Source organism: Eleginops maclovinus, chromosome 16, assembly GCF_036324505.1.
Source record: "Eleginops maclovinus isolate JMC-PN-2008 ecotype Puerto Natales chromosome 16, JC_Emac_rtc_rv5, whole genome shotgun sequence".
NCBI lineage: Eukaryota > Metazoa > Chordata > Actinopteri > Perciformes > Eleginopidae > Eleginops > Eleginops maclovinus.
In genome coordinates this window covers 21769340-21793147 of record NC_086364.1, presented here as the reverse complement: position 1 = coordinate 21793147, position 23808 = coordinate 21769340, and the positions used below count along the sequence as shown (strand labels likewise).

The 23808-nt window shown below is 41.8% G+C and overlaps 1 protein-coding gene across 2 annotated transcripts; it reads right to left on the bottom strand.

Moving 5' to 3' along the window:
* Positions 1–11052: 11052 nt before the first annotated feature.
* Positions 11053–22885, bottom strand: LOC134877695 (ataxin-2 homolog). 2 transcript variants are annotated; one of them, XM_063903287.1, is made up of 2 exons: positions 22689–22885; positions 11053–15682 (listed from the first exon to the last, which is right to left on the bottom strand). In XM_063903287.1, exon 2 carries the CDS (start codon positions 15246–15248, stop codon positions 13506–13508), a length of 1743 nt encoding a protein of 580 aa, XP_063759357.1. In that variant the 5' UTR covers positions 15249–15682; positions 22689–22885; the 3' UTR covers positions 11053–13505. The 2 variants fall into 2 exon arrangements, with proteins under 2 accessions (XP_063759357.1, XP_063759358.1); XM_063903288.1 differs by lacking the exon at positions 22689–22885 and adding an exon at positions 21638–21837.
* Positions 22886–23808: the final 923 nt, after the last annotated feature.

Here is a 23808-nt window from a genome sequence, read left to right as displayed (position 1 = left end):
ATAATAATACCAATAATAATAATACTAATAATAATACCAATAATAATACCAATAATAATAATAATAATAATGCCAATAATAATAATAATAATACCAATAATAATAATAATAATAATAACAATAATAATAATAATAATAATAATAATAATAATAATAATAATAATACCAATAATAATAATAATACCAATAATAATAATAATAATAATACCAATAATAATAATACCAATAATAATACCAATAATAATAATAATAATAATACCAATAATAATAATACCAATAATAATAATAATAATAATAATAATAATAATAATAATAATAATACCAATAATAATACCAATAATAATAATAATAATAATAATACCAATAATAATAATACCAATAATAATAATAATAATACCAATAATAATAATAATACCAATAATAATAATAATACCAATAATAATAATAATAATAATACCAATAATAATAATACCAATAATAATAATAATAATACCAATAATAATAATAATACCAATAATAATAATAATAATACCAATAATAATAATAATAATAATAATAATAATAATAATAATAATAATGCATTTTATTTATAGAAACTCAAAGATAATTTACAGAGTAAGAATTCATAAAAACACAATTAAAACAACACACTGAAAATATATAAATCACAACATTAATTGCAGATTCAAAGCAGCCTTGAAAAGGTTTTGATTAGTGATTTGGCAGCGACGGAGAAGGCCCCCCAGGTCCAGGGCTTGTTCCAACAAAATCTGTGTTAAATGAAGTGATTAAAAGTATAATATTGTATCTGAAAGTGACAGTAATCACCACGTTCATTTAATAAATGTTGAGCTAACTAACTGACACTGTATTGAATGCATTTTCATAGGCATATCCTTACAGGCTATCGTGTTGCATGGAAAAACGAGCACAGCCTACACTTCATTAATCCATACTGAGCTGAATAACCATTAGAGAAACTCTGAAGAACCACAAAGGGACAGTGTGATATGTATCCTGCACACGCCAAACAAAGAACGTCCTGTGTTAGAAATAACATGGGATTGCATTGAACATTTGATAAGCATGACAAACAGACTTCAGATGTACCACAAATAACTTGAGGAATAATAAAACAAATCAACTTGAGTTTCAGATTGTCCAGGCAGTCAGGGTATTTGTAGTTCAATGTGCATTTTCTCACTTTCACTTCCCATGTTGATTTCATTTAATTCTAAACAGGAGCAACCTTATTTCCCCCCCAGGATAAACAAAGTCTTCTGACTGATCTCCACCTGGAGTGACTCTGGGTGGGGTAGTGTGTGGGTGGGGCTGCAATACATGCATCAACAACAGAATGTGTGGTATTTGTGTCACCCTACATCTCTGTGAGTTCACCTACTGTTGGACAGGGCGGGGCAGGTGGGGCTGCAGTCTGGGTGGGGCAGAGTTTTTTGATGGCCTTATGGCCCGACAGGAAGTAAGCCTGGGTGGGGGGGGGGGGGGGGCGTCCATCATCATTCATTAACCTGTCCTTCCCAGAGGTGGAGTATATACTTACTCAAGTACAATTAAGAGGTACTTTACTTTATTGTCATGCTGATTTCTACTGCTCCTTAAATACACGTCAGAGGGATACACTTTACTTTTTATTTTACTACATTTCTCTGCTTTCGTTACTTTACAGATAACGTTTTTTGCACAGGAAAAACATGTATAGAATTTCCCTTTCAGAGCAACTTTCAATTCCTCTAATGGGAAGATTTGCAGCCTTTCCCTTTAAAATTGTCCCTTTAGGTTTGGGGTTAGTTGTTGAACGGCAGCCACCAGAAACACAGGATCACATATCACACCAAAAAGTGTCTCGTCATGCTTCAAATTTCTGTGATTAAAGAGGATTGTGCTCACTGCTGACGATAGCATGGCAATTAAACAATTACATTAAATTACATTAACCACATTAGACACTTTAAAGAGTTAGCTTTGGGTAAAAGCGTCAGCCAAATGAAAAGTAATTAAAAAAATGTCCGTCTACATTTCTTTTAACTCCACCTTCTAGTATCGTCTCAGTTCACATTGAACTTTCACCAAAGTCATACCAAGTGCAAGGTAGCCTACGTACACGGTCTTAGTGAAAGTGAAAACCACAAGCGAGTCGAGAGGCCCAAACCACAATGCAGTTTGGCTTCCCTGTTCCTCCTAAATTGCTTTCTAAGTCAACTTAACATTTAGACGGGAGATGCCCTGGAGGCTGCAAGTCAAAGCGTGTCTGGGTGTCAATCACCAGCAATCAAACCTTCCAAGATGTGCTTTTATTAATCCCCGAGGGGAAATTCGAGAATCCTGCATTTGACTCGTTCTAGTATTAGGGTTAGTGGGCTGCCATATGTACGGCGCCCGGGGAGCAGTGTAGGGAACGGTGCACTTGGTCTTCCCGGGACTTGAACTGGTGACATTCCAGTTCCCATGCGAAGCCCCTAAGCACTTTGCCACCACCGCCCCTTTGTAACCTAACTGTAACCTACACTGTTTGGTTGCATATTGTTGGGTAGCTCACTATCCTTATTAGGTAACCATAGATATGCTAGTCGTTAGCATTCTCCGTTAGCATTAGCTGGACATTTTAACATTGGCTTTTAGCATTTTTTCATTATATTTATATTGAAATGTTAATATTGTATTGTTTATCTTGTTGTTATTGGTGGAGTTTGTTTTGTATGAACGTGATACAACATATTAAAGTATATATTTTAATTCATTTTAAGTGTGCTTCAAAACACCACGCAATAAAATACAGAAGCACCTAAACATTATGTAACAGTGTGTGTGTGTGTGGTTGTGTGTGTGTGTGTGTGTGGGTGTGGGTGGTGTGTGTGTGTGTGTGTGGTTGTGTGTGTGTGTGTGTGTGTGTGTGTGTGTGTGTGTGTTTGCATGGCCTAGACAGCATGGCGAAGACAGTTTAAGGAATGGGGGCAAGGCCACTCCCTGACGGCGCTCTATAGACTGGGTGAAGCATTCAATGTGTCATCCCTTAGTCTCTGCTGGAACTGAAAGAAAATGTCACTTATTTTCTAGAGCTTTTCTAAATGCATTCTATATTTCTTGCCTCTTTTTCTACACATGTGTAGTTGTTTGTACTCCTTAATCTTATTTACTGTCTCTAGTGTTGTTGCTGCCTCTGATCTGCCTGTCACCTCTTCATAACACGGGCTGAGATGTGATCTGAGCCCAAAGCGACACACAAGTGTGAAAACAGACAACGTGTTTCATCTTTACTAATTCATACACATGTTATGACTGGCTTGGCATACCGTAATCTGTTCCCGAAAAGAGTTTTCCATAGAAACGCTTGTTCTGTTATGATGAGGCCCTGATTTAGCGTACTGTAAGTCTTATCTGAGACCTTGGAAAGAGTTTTTCACTGGTTGTCAGGACTGTTGTGCCTTCAGGGTCGTTGAATGAAAAACAAGAACAGCATCGCCGCTCACATGCTGCACACACGCACGCCGCGTGATCGCTCGTGCACACGCAGTTCACGTCTGTGTGCGCAGGTGTGTTTGCTCAGAAGCTATACAAGAGTGTTGACAGAAACACTTTATAAAGCTGACAGGTTTGCTGCTTCTCCATGTGGAGGCTTGCGGGGAGATCTGTCCATCAGCTAATCTTGCAAACTACTGGACCCTTCCGTCTATTATTTATCTGTGCAGGTTAACGACAGTAGGCTCAGTGACCTCTCACGGTTGCATTGATTTACAACTTTTTGAACCCTATTTTATTGACTGCTTCACATTGGCATTGAAAGGTGAATCCTCCCTGGCTTTTATCAACACCTGCTTCAGTAGCAACAGGCTAAAAACAATCCTTACTGAGTTTGTTGCACATCTTTGTTTTTGTCGTGGCTCTTAAATTAACATACGTAGAAAAGTTTGGTCCTATTTGAACCAGAGCATCTTCAGATAGGATCATTGTCCAGATAAAGTTTAGCATCTCACAAGAATAAATCCCCCTTTTTGTTGTTTTAGCCACCATCTTGATTGAAGGGAGCCGTGCATGAATGTATAAAGAGAAGTAGGCGAGGCCCTGTTCATTCCTTTGAAAGATGCTCATGAAGCCAAAATGCCCTGACTCTTGAGAAACAAATCCCGGGTCTTCCCTGGATCTTTGCACCAATCATCTGCATCCATTGGGCCCATAGAGCATGCTATCCTTAAACCCCGCTCAGCAATCTTAAACCCCATCTTTCAGTCTTAAACCCCGCCTCCTTTTGTCTTTTTCTCGACCAGTCTAAGCTGCGTCAAATAAATGGAAAAGGAAAATAACTCTGGATTTGGGTTGTAGCACATTTTACATCTTCAAGGACCCAACGATTGGTAGTTTGATTCACCTCACAACAATGAAATCAAAGTCAATGGAAAAATGCCAACATGTGACTGACATGGACATTGTAATTTCCACCGTTTGGCCTCCACGGAAAACTTGCTTCAAAGCCTGAAGCATCTTCCCTGCCCTAAAGGCTTGGAGCCAGGCAGGTTCAAGTGTTCTTCTGTTCAGGTTTTCAGACTTTGCTCGTTTGCATATAGTGTCACCTGTTACATGTGGAATGCTGCTGTGCGTTCGGCTGTACTTTCCAGTATGCACGCAGGGACATTTCTTCAGTCCTATTACCTTAAAGTCACCTGGCTTCAAAGGCATCATGGGACCTGCCCCAGAAAGGTGTGTAAGGCTTCTAGTGCCTTAGTACACTGTCACATGTACACTGTGAGCTGCTGGGCCCTCACCAGAAGTGACGATTAGCGCCGTTAGCTACCTAGCTAGCAACTGAAATCATTCCAGACGGCTCCATTAACCAATAAAATGAATGGTGGCTTCTTTCCGACACCAGCATAGTGGCTGTATTATACAGTATGAACAACGTGTTGTTTGTATATGGCTACGTTAACCAGAGCAACCAAAACCGAGGCTAGTCATGCAAATTCTGTTACATAGCCACAATGGCCATGAAGTGTCGTTCCACACTGACATTTCTGACCGTTATGGAAGCAGCATTCAGGCATTCATCGTGCATTTAGTCATACTTTGCATTGGGACACAGTTATGCACAAAGAATAACACATGTAAGTACGCAAATTGAGACAAAACACACATCTCTACAATCCCTGGGGTCCCTATTTTGTTCCCTCACCCTCCCCTGCCTCCTCTCCAGCTCCACTAATCCTCCTCCTGTCAGAGACAAACAAGAGTGACACGGATGGTGCCATAACCTTCATCGATCCATCCCTCAGCACACTCTTAACCCCCAGCCCACACTCCCTTCCCTTCCCTTCCCTTCCCTACCCTACCCTACCCTACCCTAACCCTCCTTCCTGCACACTGACCTACTTTCCTCCCGGTCTGTTTATGCATGCTTCAGAGCAGCAGCCAGATCGGTGAAACAGGAGACGCAGCAAAATGTTGTTTCTTGGAAAGAGTGTCACCTTGGTAGTATCTCTTAGGGTCGTATTTCTTGTTTACTTCAGAAAAAAAACACCCCATAACCCAAATCCCAAGGGTGTTGTTTTTTCACCATATGCACGTGTGTGAGGGAATGTGATTGGGTGTGTGTGCATGCACGTATTTGACTGCGTGTGACTGGGAGCATTGTGAAAGGCATTGATGCATCAGCCTCAAAGAGCTGCTTTGTTTGCAGGCACAGATCAAGTTAGTGCACTGGGTTAACCCCCCCCCCCCCCCATGCTCCTCCCTTTGCCCTTTATGTTGTTATGAACATGACCTGGTTTTGGTTTAGTAGAGGGTGGGAGACAAAGTGGAAAATAGATTATCCAAACGGCATGATCAGTCAGAAATCGACCCTTTGTTGGGGTTCAGTTCTCCAATTTTGGAAGTACATCTACTCAAGTATTATTCTGCTAATGCGTACGAGTATTTACATTTTATGCAACTCTATGCGTCAACTCCACTACATTTCAGCACCTATAACTAATTGTGTACATGTGAAATCCCTGTATGCTGATGATGTGATGCAGTATTTTAAATTGGCTTCAAATTCTCAAACTTCAAGTGATTTTATGACATTTTAATCGATCATTAAGAAGATGGCCATCCTGCATAGGGGCTTCTCTTACTTTTGAATAGTTAAAGTACATTCTGCTGATCATATTCATATACTTTTACTGAAGTAGAGTTTTGATTTCATGACTTTTCCTTGTGATTCAGTCATTTAAGATCCTCTTATTTCTACTTTTATTTGAGAAAAGGCTCTCAGTAATTCTTCTACCTCTGCAATTGTGTAATCTGCAATGAATCTCCTCTTATATTATGAACTGCTAGTAGTTTTAAGTTAGTAGTTTTTCTGTTAGCAGTTAAGTTTGAAATGATTGTCATAGAAGTACACACACAACTCACAATACACCTCAAAAATGATAATATTGGGTTATAGTAAATTGCTGTGTGATCTTTTGATGTACTTGTATGACGTTTCTTTGTATTTTATGGTGTATTTTATTCTAATTCAAGCCTTTTTTCTGTGTCTCTACAAAGAATGCAACGGGTCAGTTGTGAACGCTCAGAGGCTCAGAGCTGACTCCTTCAGTTTACAAATAGGCTCTTTGGTTTGAAGCTTGGTCCACTTTGTGCTGCTATAAATATCCAGGATTTGAGAGGGGGGGACACCTGTTCAAGTTGTTGAAATTAAAGAAATCCTTTGGCTTTGTACGCCGGTGTCTCCCTGCTCAATGAGATCCTGTTGCATTAAAAGAATAGACCCCTGTTTGTGATTTTATCCATTTTCATCTTGAGTCTTTTTTAATGTCCATTCAAGCTCAAGTGTAGTTCATGAAAAGAAATCCAGAACTTTTAACAAGTCAAGTCCAATTTTAAGGTACCTTAATGAATTATTAGTTCACCTGCAGTAAATCCAGCAGCTACCCTGCAGTATACAAAGCCATTCAAACTAGCTGCACCTTTACCAGCTCTGAGAACACTTTAATGATCAATCATTATAAAACATATCAGAGATATTATTCTGAAATGGACCAATCAGACAATGACTACTTTTACTGTCACTACTTTAAGTACATTTAGAGGAGAGTACTTTCTACTTTCACTGGAGGAACATTTAGAATACTTTCACTGTGACAGAGTATTCCTACACTCTGGTACTTCTACTTTACTCAAGTACAAGACCTGAGTACTTCTACTTTACTCAAGAACAAGACCTGAGTACTTCTACTTTACTCAAGTACAAGATCTGAGTACTTCTACTTTACTCAAGTACAAGATCTGAGTACTTCTATTTTACTCAAGTACAAGATCTGAGTACTTCTACTTTACTCAAGTACAAGATCTGAGTACTTCTACTTTACTCAAGTACAAGACCTGAGTACTTCTACTTTACTCAGGTACAAGACCTGAGTACTTCTACTTTACTCAGGTACAAGACCTGAGTACTTCTACTTTACTCAAGAACAAGACCTGAGTACTTCTACTTTACTCAAGTACAAGACCTGAGTACTTCTACTTTACTCAAGTACAAGATCTGAGTACTTCTACTTTACTCAAGTACAAGATCTGAGTACTTCTACTTTACTCAAGTACAAGACCTGAGTACTTCTACTTTACTCAAGTACAAGACCTGAGTACTTCTACTTTACTCAAGTACAAGATCTGAGTACTTCTACTTTACTCAAGTACAAGATCTGAGTACTTCTACTTTACTCAAGTACAAGACCTGAGTACTTCTACTTTACTCAAGTACAAGACCTGAGTACTTCTACTTTACTCAAGTACAAGACCTGAGTACTTCTACTTTACTCAAGTACAAGATCTGAGTACTTCTACTTTACTCAAGTACAAGACCTGAGTACTTCTACTTTACTCAAGTACAAGCTCTGAGTACTTCTACTTTACTGAAGCACAAGATCTGAGTACTTCTACTTTTACCCAAGTACAAGCTCTGAGTACTTCTACTTTACTCAAGTACAAGAACTGAGTACTTCTACTTTTACTCAAGTACAAAATCTGAGTACTTCTACCTTACTCAAGTACAAGACCTGAGTACTTCTACTTTACTCAAGAACAAGACCTGAGTACTTCTACTTTTACTCAAGTACAAGATCTGAGTACTTCTACTTTACTCAAGTACAAGATCTGAGTACTTCTACTTTACTGAAGCACAAGATCTGAGTACTTCTACTTTACTGAAGCACAAGATCTGAGTACTTCTACTTTTACCCAAGTACAAGATCTGAGTACTTCTACTTTTACTGAAGCACAAGCTCTGAGTACTTCTACTTTACTCAAGTACAAGATCTGAGTACTTCTACTTTACTCAAGTACAAGACCTGAGTACTTCTACTTTACTCAAGTACAAGATCTGAGTACTTCTACTTTACTCAAGAACTGAGTACTTCTACTTTGACTCAAGTACAACATATGAGTACTTCTACCTTACTCAAGTACAAGACCTGAGTACTTCTACTTTACTCAAGAACAAGCTCTGAGTACTTCTACTTTTACTCAAGTACAAACTCTGAGTACTTCTACTTTACTCAAGTACAAACTCTGAGTACTTCTACTTTACTGAAGCACAAGACCTGAGTACTTCTACTTTTACTCAAGATCAGAGTACTTCTACTTTTACTCGAGTACAAGACCTGAGTACTTCTACTTTTACTCAAGATCAGAGTACTTCTACTTTTACTCAAGATCAGAGTACTTCTACTTTTACTCGAGTACAAGACCTGAGTACTCCTCCCACCTCTGATTATAGCCTCTGATCAGAGGAGTGTGTACCTATACAAGGCTTTACGTGCTGTTTAAGGGTCATGCATAAGGCTCATGTCTATTAGTGGAAGTAGGCCAGTGTTACATCAGACATGCCTGCAGGGAGCGAAGTGCGTCACGGCGGAGCTCCTCTCGTTGCAGATTAGCCTCAAACGCAGGAGAAAGAGTGAGATATCCCGGGGGTATGTTATACAAAGCTCCACACAATAAAAACAGGTGGTGCCTCTGACGTATGGGTCGGAGTGGAGTCTTAATATGGCTATTATAATGTATGTGTACATCTCTTTTGAATATTCATTTCATACGATTATTATTTTATCTTTGTTTTGACCTTTTACTTAAACTTTTGTATAAATATCTTTATTTTATTTTATTTATTTTTTGCACATTCTTAAATGAAATCCTTCTGATTATTTAAATAGTTTTGTTCCATTTTTATCTTATTTAAATTTAACCTGATATTTTGAGAACATTACAGACACCAGCAGCATGTCTTCAGATTATATGGCAAGAAAACGTAGAAGTACTCAGATCTTGTACTTGAGTAAAGTAGAAGTACTCAGGTCTTGTACTTGAGTAAAAGTAGAAGTACTCAGATCTTGAACTTGAGTAAAAGTAGAAGTACTCAGGTCTTGTACTTGAGTAAAAGTAGAAGTACTCAGATCTTGTACTTGAGTAAAGTAGAAGTACTCAGATCTTGAACTTGAGTAAAAGTAGAAGTACTCAGATCTTGTACTTGAGTAAAAGTAGAAGTACTCAGGTCTTGTACTTGAGTAAAAGTAGAAGTACTCAGATCTTGAACTTGAGTAAAAGTAGAAGTACTCAGGTCTTGTACTTGAGTAAAGTAGAAGTACTCAGATCTTGTACTTGAGTAAAAGTAGAAGTACTCAGATCTTGTACTTGAGTAAAGTAGAAGTACTCAGATCTTGTACTTGAGTAAAAGTAGAAGTACTCAGATCTTGAACTTGAGTAAAAGTAGAAGTACTCAGATCTTGTTCTTGAGTAAAAGTAGAAGTACTCAGATCTTGTACTTGAGTTAAAGTAGAAGTACTCAGATCTTGTACTTGAGTAAAGTAGAAGTACTCAGATCTTGTACTTGAGTAAAAGTAGAAGTACTCAGATCTTGAACTTGAGTAAAAGTAGAAGTACTCAGGTCTTGTACTTGAGTTAAAGTAGAAGTACTCAGATCTTGTACTTGAGTAAAGTAGAAGTACTCAGGTCTTGTACTTGAGTAAAAGTAGAAGTACTCAGATCTTGTACTTGAGTAAAAGTAGAAGTACTCAGATCTTGAACTTGAGTAAAAGTAGAAGTACTCAGGTCTTGTACTTGAGTAAAAGTAGAAGTACTCAGATCTTGTACTTGAGTAGAAGTAGAAGTACTCAGATCTTGACTAGTAAAGTAGAAGTACTCAGATCTTGTACTTGAGTAAAGTAGAAGTACTCAGATCTTGTACTTGAGTGAAGTAGAAGTACTCAGATCTTGTTCTTGAGTAAAGTAGAAGTACTCAGGTATTGTACTTGAGTAAAGTAGAAGTACTCAGATCTTGTACTTGAGTAAAGTAGAAGTACTCAGATCTTGTTCTTGAGTAAAGTAGAAGTACTCAGGTCTTGTACTTGAGTAAAGTAGAAGTACTCAGATCTTGTTCTTGAGTAAAGTAGAAGTACTCAGGTCTTGTACTTGAGTAAAGTAGAAGTACTCAGGTCTTGTACTTGAGTAAAGTAGAAGTACTCAGGTCTTGTACTTGAGTAAAGTAGAAGTACTCAGATCTTGTACTTGAGTAAAGTAGAAGTACCAGAGTGTAGGAATACTCTGTCACAGTAAAAGTATTCTAAATGTTCCTCCAGTGAAAGTAGAAAGTACTCTCCTCTAAATGTACTTAAAGTAGCGACAGTAAAAGTAGTCATTGTCTGATTGGTCCATTTCAGAATAATATCTCTGATATGTTTTATAATGATTGATCATTAAAGTGTTCTCAGAGCTGGTAAAGGTGCAGTTAGTTTGAATGGCTTTGTATACTGCAGGGTAGCTGCTGGATTTACTGCAGGTGAACTAAAGTCTGATTTAAGGGCTGATTATATTTACCATCATTAATCCTAATCTGCCTAGCAACTAAAGGGATTAAATACATGTAGTGGAGTAAAAGTACAAAGAAACATAACATGGAAATACAAGTCTCTCAAAATTGTACTTAAGTACTTGAGTAAATATACTTAGTTACTTCCCACCTCAGTGTATAACCCAACCCATGAAAGAACGGAGAACAACAGTCGATTTTCAATGATATGTTGAAAGGGTCAACATTCTGTTTCTTTTATTTTTCAATCTTGAGATGCTCTCATCTTCCACATGAACATTTGTGTCTTTACATACAAATCCATGTCAAAAGGAAGCGATGGTAATGACCAACCAGACCAACCACCACCCCTCTCTAAACACCACGCTATCTTCGCCTGTTTCTTTTTTTTGTCCTCTTTTTTTTTTTCATAAAACCATCAGCAAAACCACAAACATTACTGATTAATACACACTGAAAAAAGGGGGGATGGGGGGGGTTGGGTGGGGTGGGGATGGACGAGGAATGAGGCAAATACATGTCATTACAGTCAATAGAAAAAGACACAGAGTAGAGAAAACAGAACAACACATCGACGAAAATAAAAGAGGATATAAAACCGATGAAATAAACATTACAGTGTTGTTCCAGGGCGGGGTCGGGGTGGGGGGTGGGGTGGGTCTTTACATTTATACACAAGCACCAAAAAGCCAAACGGGGTACATAGACTTTCGCTAAACTAGGATCCAGTGCAGAAATTCATCACTGCCCAGTAGAGAAAGGGATGAACGACCCCTGAAATCAACAATGGAGGTTAATGGGAGACGAGGGAAGTCATTTCTGAATTACTTCAAGCTCAAACTTGACGTCGGCACCAATTGGAGGATTTTGGTTTTGCATCAGCTTTAATTTAAGGGCTGCACGATTACAACGAGATATGTGATTGCCAATATTTTTGATTAATATTGCAATTGAAATATGGTTTAAGTGTCTGGAAGAATCTCTGTCGCCCCACAATGCTAACCCTAACGCTTCAAAATGGTACTTTACCATATTGAGCCTTAAATACACATTCTATGGAAAAGATCATTGTTGAACGACGACTCTCATTGAAAAACCTAAAACGATCATGGTGTGATACTTCAAAAACGATATCACGTTTTCAGCCCAACAGCACTTCATTTAAAGCTGTATTTTGTCTCATATTTAGCCTAAACTAATATTTTGCTTCTACAAAGTGGAAATGACATTAGTCTTTATTGCAATTTGAATAAAAAGTAAATGAATTGTGCCCCCCGTTTTTATTTCACAACTATGTGATCATGTGGGAGCCAATAAGGACCTCAAGGGCCGTGATTGGGCCCACTACAAAACCTCATTTCATGTCAATTGATGTATAGTAACTCTTCTACACAAGAGGAACTCGTTCAGTGCATTGTTTACGTGACTGTACTCCTCGAGCATCCCATACCTCCATTACTGTTCAAAGGCTTCATCTGAAAAGGTCTGTACACATTCTCCGTCTATGATCCTGTGGGCTTTTTTCTACAGTGATGGGCGTGTGGAGAGCAGGGAAATAAATACATTGGGCCAGTGAATGGTAACAACAACAACAACAACAACAACAACAACAACAAGATATGGTTCATAAAGCTAAAATAAAATAAAGGCTCATAGCCTGCAGCTGGTGAAGTCCACCAAATATTCAAAGGCTGGTTAAAGGTTAAGCAATCCAAACATTTTAAGGAGAAAGCTCGCCTCAGGAAACAACATGTTCTCCATTCAGTGCTGTTGGCGCTCCAAACTGGACGGCCATTTCTGTGTAAACAGGGCATTAACAAAGCCATTAATGCTAAAGCTTAACAATCAAAAGAGAGGCGTTTTGAATCGAATGGGTCCTGTAGCATCAGTGGACAACATGGCTGTACAGTAATTGTGATTCATTTTTAGGATGGTCACTTTCTAAACCCTCGTTAACCATCTCAGGTTTGTCCCATTTGTGTTGAATTTGTATTCAAATTTCTTTGCAAAATATATATTTATAATAGATACATATATTCATATGTCACAGTAATATACAAAACAAGTGCTTAAAAAATAAAGGTGATGGCGATCTTTTCGTGAAACAATGGAGATGGTCGGGGAGAGTATGGGTTGGTAGAGGTAGGGTCGGGGAAGAGGTATGGAACTTGATATTTGTAGTGTTGGTGGCTCTTTGGTCAAGGGAATGTCCCCAGTGTTCGTTTGCATTAGATTTAAATTAAGGCAGATAGCCATACATGTGTGTATGTTTGTCTACAGTCAGATATGTACCAGATTTATAGTACTAATAAAGCTCAAAACTTTTCTTTGTCCAACATTCTCGTTTGTACGCAATCTAAATGTTGACGAAAAGCAGGTAGTTCCATTCCTCCTCTCTTCACATAAAAAAAAGTGCTTCTGTAGATATGGAGAGGATTTAAGAAATGACAAATCTGTACAATATATACAAACACGACACAGCCCTACAAGATGTCCAGCCTTTGTGAGGTGAGGAGAGGGGAGTAGAAAAGCCCAGCTTCCTGTCCCAAGGGCTCAAGGGAGGGGGTTTGATTACAGGGCGAAGGCATGATGGCAGGGTAGTTCTCAGAGGCAAAGTGATGCCCTTTGTTGTGACAAGTTCAGAAAGCGGTTAATCTCGCCTCTTGTTCCGTCGCCCACCTGTCTCCTTCTTTTTGCCCCCCTCCGCTTGTTTAAAGCCTCCAACCGGGCTCTCCCGCGTAGTGTTCTGCTGAGGCAAGAGGGACAAGTAGGGATGCTGGGGCAGGGGAGGCGGCGTTGCAGAAGAAGGGGTTGTTGGGGATTCCTGGCCCGAACCCCCACTGCTACCGGTGCTCATGGCCCGGTGTTTGAGTCTGAGTTTGTGGGGCAATGCGGTGCCCTTCACCTCCCCCAGGGGTTCTCGACCTTGGACCTGAGGGTTTACCTGGGAGGAGGGCGGAGGCGAGGCAGGATGGTGCAGGCTGGTAAGCTGTTGGTAGTTGTTCATATCTGAGCAAGGGGGCTCCTCATCGTCCGTCGGGGCGTCTTTGTCAGGATCTCCGTCTCTGGACGACTGGTCCTTCCTCGGCTGGACTCTGTCGTAAGACTCGGTTCCTTCGTAGGTGAGCACCGGCGGCCCCTCGTCCTGGGCACTGAGGTATGAATGCTGGGGCTGCTGGAGATGGTGGTACAGGTGGGATTGGTTGACCCCCTCTGCAGATGAATCTCTCTCCTGCTGGTGCTGCTGGGGGAGTTGGCAAACTCTGTACGCATGTCTCTCTCCAGCCTCATTACGACTGTCAGCAACATCATACTGAGGGGAGTCTAACGTCTTCATCTCCAGCTGCTTTGTCACCTCCGCCAGTGTCTCTGTGGAGTTCTCTGGAAGAGACAGTCGGCCGACGCTCGCCTGGCTCTGTTTGTGGGCTGCCTGCATGTCGATGTCCTGGTGCCTTTCCACGGGATAGGAGGCGCTGCTGGAGCCGTACAGAATGACGCTCCTCTGTGCGGCTGGGGGGTGAGGGTTGGGCTGGCTGACAGTGTTGATGACAGGCTCCTGATGGGGTTGCTGTTGCTGTTGGTGGTGGTGGTGCTGCTGCTGCTGCTGCTGCTGGCTCTGATATGCAGCCTCCAGCTCCTGAGAATGCTGCTGGATCTGGTGGTGGGTTGGCACAGCGGCCAGGCCACTGTGGATGTTGAACATGATCTGGGTGCTGGTGCCATTGGTAATGTCCATCTCTATCCTGTCAACTTCCTGTTTGATCTCAAAGGGAATTGGCTCGGGGCTGTCCCTGGAGGAGCCGTCGGACATGTCGGAGAGGGAGCCACGTGGGGAGTATTTCACCAGCTGCCTGTGCCCGGACTGCTCTGTTTCTGAGGAATCAGAGTTCATCATCACCTGAGAGCCGCTAGAGTAACCACTGGAGTAGTACTGGGCAGAAGAGGAGGAGGGCGTTAAAGACCCTCCATTCCCCGTGTTGTTGCTTGCCCCGAGCTGCTGGCTCTTTTCAATGTAGGAGGCAGTGCTTATAAGGCCGAAACGCAGCTTCAGCTGGAGCAGCTCCGTCTTCAGCCTCACATTCTCGTCATTCAGTGCAATGACACGGTTCTCCAAAACCATATCATTGAGACGTCGCTTCTCCCGGGAGCGCTTGGCCGCCTCGTTGTTTTTGCGGCGTTTCTCCCAATAGCAGGCGTCTTTCTTCTCATCGGAAATAAACTCCCGCTTTCGCCTGCAGTTCATGTTGTTTTTGGTCTTGGTGGAGCGACCCATGCGGGATGGACTCCCTTCGGCCGAGGGAAGAGACTCTTCATAGCTGCTGAAGGTCTCGTTGCAGTTGTGGTCCTCTGAGTTCTTGCTTAGTGTTTTGAGGGCTGACGTCAGATTTTCCATCTTCGTGTCGTGGCAGCCAGTTTGAAATGTTACTTAGGGGAAAGGAGCAGGTTAGAGGTCAAGGGGATGACAAAAACAGCTCTTCTCGTAAAATCTGCTTATTGAAAGTTCAGTGTAGTTAGGGTAGGAGGGGGCTCAAGTGCCAAATGATAAAGAACATCTGGAGCTGTGCATTAGTAACCCTCATCTATCCACTTCAGTGTCCAGACTCCTCCAAGTATTTAAGTGTGTCTTAAAAAAGCACAAATCTCTTGTTTTCCTCTGGCTTGTTCCGCAGTCGGTTGTAAAAACTGAGCAGGCGGAGGAGTGTCCTAGATCTCCACGGAAACAGCAGGATGTAGGTCGTCCCGTCTACCTCCACTTGTCAGTCTCTCGGGGAGCCTCGCACTCGCTCCGTCTGTCTGTCTCTCTTCGGTTGAGTGCAGAATGAAAGGCTGCAGAGATAAAAACAGAGGACAACGATTGTGTTAATCCAGGTGGAGTGCTGGGGATCCATTATGCATTTTCATGGCAGAATCTTTTATATAACGACGTTGTTACTCATGATCAAAGACACATTTCAACATCGGTCCAGCTTTCCTTTTTGCATGTCTGGCTTTAACTCGGGGAGTCTCCCCTGGCAACCTGATGAGTGGTTCCTAGACTTCAACGTCTGACCTTTCAGCCCGCCTATTGATCTGCTCTGTCTGCAGCCTCTGACCCCTGACCCTTCTCCCGGCATGTTGATGTTGACTTTTGTGATGTAAGGAGGGCATTGAGTTCATTGCACGGCAGTTGACCGAATGTCATCTTGGCGCCCATCTACTTTCACCATTTGTCTTTCATTCTATGTTTTTCTTGCACTATTTCCTTTTGTTTATATGTCTCACTGTTGGTGGAAAGCCAAACTACACTGTAGACGTGTGCACACAATAAAGCCTTTGGATCTTTAGTTATTAAGGCTTCAGTTCAAGGTTTAAAAACAAACTACAAATATCTAAGGCTGCACTTTTCTTGCACTTGCAATGGCGACTGAGGCAAGTGCCCCCATGAAATGAATAATGTAACATGACACTCTGACACGCTGAGAGCACAAACACAAGTTGTTTAAAGATGATTTGTTTGTCTGCTGAGTATTTTGGGCCAGAGAGAGCGAAAAGGAGGGGAGTCAGAAGCACCACCAGTGTGGTTCCCCCGGATCCATTTTAGAACATTGCACCAAAACAAAAACACCTCACACAAGGCACAACCCACTGCTGTTCCACTGGCAAACAATGCTGAAATACCGCTACCCCCCCCCCCCCCCCCCCCATGCGCTCATCCACGGAGGAATGTGGCGGCATTCGTCACCAAAAACAACTCAATGCCAAATCAATGATGCAGAGTGAGCAGATAAGGCGGACAAAAGCAGCAGCAGCAGCAGCCAGTGCAGGTCAAGCATAAAGAGGCTTGGGAGATTTGGAAGGGGAGGGGGGGCATTGATACATTTAGGTCACGGGGCTCCTGTGAAGAAAGCAGGCGGGGGGGCGTGCAAGAATAATTCTGCCTTTTAACATTTGGGTCGAAACACGAGGGGTGGTCGGAAGTCTCATATCTATGGAGATGGTTCCTCGAACGCAGCGTGGAGGCCCTCTTTTATTAGCTGAACAGGTGTGCCTCCAGAGTCCAGACATGACCAGTGTGTTGTTATTTTTAGGGTCTACTTAAAAAGAAAACCCTAGAAGAAGAAGCACTGTTGATATTGCACTTGGATTTTTTTCCTAAACTCTCATGCTTTTCTACGTGGGTGCCTTTGTGTTCAGTTAAACGTGCAACAAAAAACATCGTTGGCCCCACTTTCCTTCATTTCTGTCATATTTAAGAAGCAGTTCGCTGTATTCTAACCGTTAACTGAAGGCAGGAGAACTTTTATTGATTGCATAATCGAGGCCGGGGCAGATCCAGCTGCAGTCAGAGCGTGTTACTCAACATCTGCACCCCTGTGTTGAACAGCGTAAACACTATTACACTACGTCTGAATGTGTAAGCTCATAATCTTGCGAGGCGTTTACACCGGTTACACTCTGCTCTTCCCAGGATCTGACACCGTTATGTAACTACAGGCGTATCCTGGCGTTGAACCTGGGAAAAAAGAGACTTCAATTCAGACGTTGGCACCACCTTCTTCTCAGTTTCTCCCCAATCTAGGAATCTTATCTTTCAAGCCAAATGTGTTCAGAAGTGTCTATACGTCTTCCTCTGCTTGGCCGGACGTTTATCTACATGAGTTTTTGGGCACAAGAGAAAGTACTTTTTTTCCCCAGTGTGTCCACTGACATAAAAACGGAGGACTGACACTCGACTATCGCTGCCTCCGCCGCCCGGATAACCGGAATATAGGTCAGTCGAGCTGCGGGGAGGTGAGACGTCGATGGAAAAGATCAGAAAGCAGACAAAGAAAGAACAAAGAGACGCAGGGATCAGAGCGCTGTCTAAATATAGATGGAGAGGTGAGAGCGATGGGAGACAAAGGAAGGGAATCAATGACGGAGAGTTAAAACAAAGAGGGATGGAGATGGAGATGGGATTAGCTTTGAAACCAGAGGCACACTGTTGTAGAAGGAATGTGTCACCCATAGCAACAACAAAAAGGGGCAGCCAATCATATCGGACTCCCTCTGAACCAGTGGCTCGACACGGCCAAAAGCAGAATTTGAGAAATGGACGAAAGGAGGAGACGGATTGACGTCAGCGCGTGCGCACATTGCGTTTCTGTCCCGCAGCCATCGTGCACGCGGGCGCATGAATGAACTCTGGTGTTTTTAATTAAGTCAGAGTGGTGCACCCCCCCCCCCCCACCGCCCCTCACCATGTGAATGAACGTGAATCACGCCGCCCTACATCGCGTGTCTCTGCCTCGCAGCTCAGACTGTAATCCATTTCATTCACCCCTCTTTGTCATCCAAATTACATAAGCTTTACGGAGATGCCACGAAAGGAACAGGGCCAATAATCACTGTTGGGATATCACTGAGTGTATTTACTCTGTGATACTTCATTGGAGGTTCTTAAATTGACTTTATATACATTTTGATGCTGTAGTTTTTTTTATGAATGACTTCTTCAGTTCTTATTTAAATAGTGTCTGATAAACATAGGCCTACTCTAAATATAAAACAGTGTTTGAAATAATGAATTACAAATAATAAGACGTTTTATTTCTTACATTTTCCCTTTTTTTCTGGGGCGGTAAACATTTGTGGGATGTCTTTTACTGAAAAAACGAAATTCCAATACAAATATTTGTCCTAGAAATCTATTTTAAGTACTTCTTCCACCTCTTCCAAGAAAGATGAAATCCAGCTGTTTATTTGAATGCATTAAAGTACTTTTCCTCCAGTGCCTTGCAGCCAGACACAGTTCCTTGACCTAGTTTCCTCTGTCCCAATTTATCAAATGTTCTTCACGGGTCATCACTAGGAGTCTGTGGCACTTGTGGAATGATAGCACGGTAAAAGAATCCCCCCTCCTCCCCAAGAAGAGTCTATAAGTGTTCACGGAAACGGCGAAGCGAGTTCAATCCCATGTGTTTCTGTGGAGCGTTTCAGGGAATGGGCGCAGGTTTTAAATAAAAAAGAGGAGGAGGAGGAGGAAGGGTATGCTTCAGTGATGAAATGGGAAGAATGCAATGTATGGCATGTGGTGCAGAGGGGGAGGATGGTCCTTAAGTCAAAGTAGAAATACTACAGTCTAAGCAACTGAGGAAGAAAAAACTCCTCGATTCTAAATGCTTTTTAAGTGGAAATACAGAAGTTTTAACAGCAAAATGTACTGAAAGTATTCAAAGTGATGCAGATTGGGTCTTATTATAGTATTTTACCTGTAAGAATATCATATGATCCCGTTTTTATCTTTAATAGATACATGTAAGAGCATTTTAAACTTGTAGTTTCTCAATGTGGAGCCAGTTTTAGATAACTCTTCGTTGCATCGTCAGCATATGATGTGTTTTAGATGTGAAAAGCACCGAAGCGGAGTAGAAATATGGAGTAGAGTTGAATGGAAACACTCAAGTAAGTACAATTATGTCCAAATAGTACTTGACCACATGTACTTGGCAAAGGCGGACTGAACATGTGCTCAACTATTGAGATACTTGTACTTTGATTGAGTATTTTTTTACAATACAAAGGGAAATATTGTGTTCGGGATATTTTTCTGCATTGGGTACTTTTATGTTAATCCCTTTAAGTACATTTTGCTGATTGAGTGTTTCTACGAAGTTTATAAGTGATTCCATCTCTTCTACTCAGTCACTTTCCTAATCATGGGTGGGGTCGGCCTGAATTCCAAGTGTAGGGGCTGACTTTAAACTCCCAGGAAAAAAAAGAGGGACGAGGGGGGTTAGGAAAGCCGGCAGCATGCCAGCGAGGCGCAGTTATCCAACCTAGATCCTTGTTTCCACGAAACAGGCCGTATCAACCGACGGAAAGAAAGGCCGAGTGACTCAGTCCATGTGTTGCACAGGTCACATGTGCTCCCTTGGCCGACTGGCCCTGTAATTCGCCTCAGCGACGGCTCCAGACCGCAGCACAAAAACAAAGCTCATATTTGATCTGCTTGTATGTGTGCCAGGAAACCCTGAGAAAGTCAAGAGGACAGGATGGAAAGCCGCTGACTGTGAACGCCCCCTTCCACATTTAAGCTTCATTAAACCTGAATTACACAACAGTTGTCTAACAGGTCAGACCAGTGATGTAATCAGCTTCACAAAGTGTTGGGAAAAGCAGTTGTTTTCCATTAACTTGACTAACTGGTTGTTATAGTCTTAGGTCATAGGCGTATTTTATGTTTATTGTGCTTGTTTCCTAGAAAGGTTTGGGCACATCTCGGGTAAACAAGATTTAAAATTGGCTCACTGCATGGAGCTCTTTATCCTTCTTTTTCAGTAGATAACAGCGGGGCTTTTGCATGAAATTCAGTTTTGGTTTGTCGATTAGATCAGATAATATAAATCAGTTGACAAAGTCATATATTTTACATGTTTTTTCCAAAAAATCTATGAACACATCTTGAGAGTCGGGCTTTTTACTTAGTTGATTTAATGGCAGATCTATCAGTCAACACTGATCATATCAATAAGAACATCCTATAGTTAGTTTACTTGGTTGATAAGACATTTTAAAATATGTTTTCATGCTTATTTCCAGAAACGTCTGAGCATTTTTGGCTAAATGACATTTAAAGTTGGGCTTTTTGCATGAAAATCAGTTTTATTGTCCAATACAGAAAGAAATACACCAAATAAGAACATCATGTGAGTGTGAGTCAGATAAGAATCAGTTTAACCCAGCTTGGCCCAATCCATTTTTTAAATATTTGTTTATTTTCTGAAGAGTAAGTGTATTTATTTAGGTCGAGCTGCTTTTCATCTTCTCTTTCTGCCTGTCTCGTTTCTTTGTTGTGGCGCGGAGAGGATTTATTTTGGTGGGGTTTGGATTCTGCCTTTCTAGTCAGCGGCGGTTGTGCCCCCATCCCTCCCTCCCTCCCTCCCCCTCCCACAGGACTAATGTGACCTACATTTCTCTGGCATAGAGACCTCTGTTTGTGCGCCAACCAATTGGCAGCGTCCACTCCGCAGCAAAGCGCAGGACTGCAGCCACAGACTGGGTTTCCGCCTATTGCATAATCTGCCCCGTACTTTGATCCACTTCCATTATTTAATTCACTCATTATACACCATGCACAGCAATCCTAAATGTTCCCTACTACACGGTGTACAGCAACACATGGGCAATTTACACTGCGTAAAGTACAGTTCACTCCATTGGGTCAGTTTCCCAGAGAACCACTGCTTTAATGTGAGCAGAGTACATGTGGAGAAAGAATCTGCAGGAGATGGAGGAGACCATGCCCACGTGTAGTGAACCACAAAGCCGGTGTTGAAAACGAGCCAAAATGACTTTTCTCATCATAAAACATCCCATAAAACTATTATGCTTTGTCTTTGTCACCTGTGTGCAAGTTAGGACGCAATGTTACATCACTGTAGGGGAGCAGAGCTGGATTGCAGGAGCTTCAGCACGCATTCAGGTTCATTAAATTAATGGTTCATTATCGCCTTAAAAAGCCCCCCCCCCTATCATTCACATAGCAACACATTGTGAGAAATGTGTTACCCCGCATGCCTTCTTTGTTGCTCTGTCTGACAAATCGTCTTCATGCATATTTAATCGGATTCCCAGTCATCCGAGGCGACTGCGTGGATCCATGTGGGGTATGAAATCCACCCAAAACACGCGCGTCTCAACAAGAACTCTACTCGTTCCTGAAGAGCCATGTTCTAACAAACACAAACCTCTATATTAGCTGTTAACTGAGCTGTTTAGAAACACCTATCTTTGATCCAGATGTTCGGATCCACACCTCACCTGGCAGAGCTTCACCATTCCTCATCCTTTTTATATTTCTGGATCCCCACGAGCCGCCGCTGTACAGCAAAGCCAAACTAAATAAAAACGTCCACATGTATCCAAGAGGATCATCGGTGTGCCCCGGATCGTGTTGTGCCCCTTCACACTGCTACAGACCAATAAAGGGTTAACCCGGAGCGTTAACCTTTACAAAGCGCTGCTACACGTGACGGAGAGAAGTGTGTCCGCGCGCGGTGCCTGCATGGGATTTTAGTGCATGGACTAGCCTACTAACCCAAAATGCTGGCTCTGGATAAATCAAATGAGTCCCTGCTTCATATAAACCTGACACTGAACGTTACACGTGTGGGATATTCTGTTTATGTGGTAATAATAACGGTTCATATGTGTTGTTAAATAATACAGGTGTATTACTGACACACATCTTGGATAAACAGACTTAATAACAGCCGATTCATTTCTCGATTATTCGTCAAAGAAAATACTTTAGAAATCTCAGTTTCTCAAAGTCCACGCTGTCTCTGAATGTGTTGTACTGTAAGTTTAAGTGCAGGAAAATCCACCTTCAGGAGCAGCATGCCTGCCTGCCTCTTTTTTTGCATTCAAGATTACGCTAAGGATGAATCGATTACGCAGTTTTCGATTATTTCTTTCGTCACTTGCAGCTCCCGTAAAACCCCCACAACCCACCGGGAATATAAGAGTTGGGAATGCATGTATTACACAACAGCGCGCGGATATGTTGACCCTTCTTCATGACAAGTGTGGCACCGCTCAAAAAAAAATATCCACATTCGTCACCAAAGCCACTTTTTCTGAAAGAATCCCAAAACCTTGCTTTCACTACACCCCCCCCCCCCCCCCCAACCCACTCTCACACACACACACACCCTTATAGTGGGGGGCAGGCTCGCTTTGACATTGAGAAAACGCACCCAAAACAAACACTCGTGGCGTAGGAGCGACTCAAAATTCCTCAAGGAACCTCTCATATGCAACATTATGTTTTATTACAACAACTACGACATGAATAAACGCACGAGCTTACCGTTTTTTGTCTGAAAAAGCACGAAATCCACGTGGTGTTCTGTCCAACAAATCCGCTTTTACGCACCGGTCCTCTCCGTCACTTTCCAAACAGCAGCTCTCCGTTAACTGCAGGTATAACACAGTGCTGCTTGTCTTCAGTGCGCTGCTCATGTCATGTTTCCTCTCTCTCTCGCTCTCCCTCTCGCGCACTCTCTCTCTCTCTCTCTCTCTCGTCCCTCTCTCCCTCTCGCGCAGTCTCTAAATGTATGTTAGTAGGTCAGTTGTTGCATAACAGGACGCTTTGGGTGCCTAGTCACGTTTTTTGTTTCTCTCTCGCCTCTGCCCCCTCCCTCTCTTTGCTCGCCTTCAAATCCTGTTGCAGGGGAAGGAGATGTTGAGGAGGGGGGAGGCTGTGAGGATGGACTATAGGTTCTTAGGCAGACTCAGTCAGATTGAGGCCTATGATATCCATAACAGGAGGACCAGACATTCACAAAAATCTACCCACATATAGACGAGTCGTGAGCTCAGGAATATGACAGACGCGGTTTTACACACATTGTAGGAAAAGCAGATTCTCGTCGTTGGTGCAGAAAGCAGAGCCACGAGACTTTCTGAGTAACTCAAATCAATGTTTGTTACGTCTGCAGAAGACTCAAAGCTTACTGCCTGCAGGAAATATATGTAAATGTCCTGTAGTTGTTCTACAGGTTAGGGTACAGTCGTTGTAGGAAGAAATTAAGGGCATTTTCGGAGTATTTCAAAGTCTCTCTTTAGAAACATTGTACTTTTTACCTCTTTACATTATCTAAAAACCACAGCTGGGTTAGGTGAACCAAGGCTCGGTTAAACGTCTGATTTATCACCAGCTCTTGGCGTTGCATTATCAGAAAAGGGGAGTTCTGAGGAGGTTGGGGTTTATTACTTACATGCTTTTGTTGCATAATGTACCAGGTCTCTGAAAGGGAGGGGAGATACACTGAAATGGTGCAGATTACATGCATGACTACATGTATTAAGTTCAAAGTAAACGCTGTAAACAGTCAAAGTGTTTACGTGTCGTTAAACTGAAACTAATTAGTGATGTCTGAACAACAAACTACTTGGTTAGCCTCAGGAAAAGATGGTTTGGGTTTAAT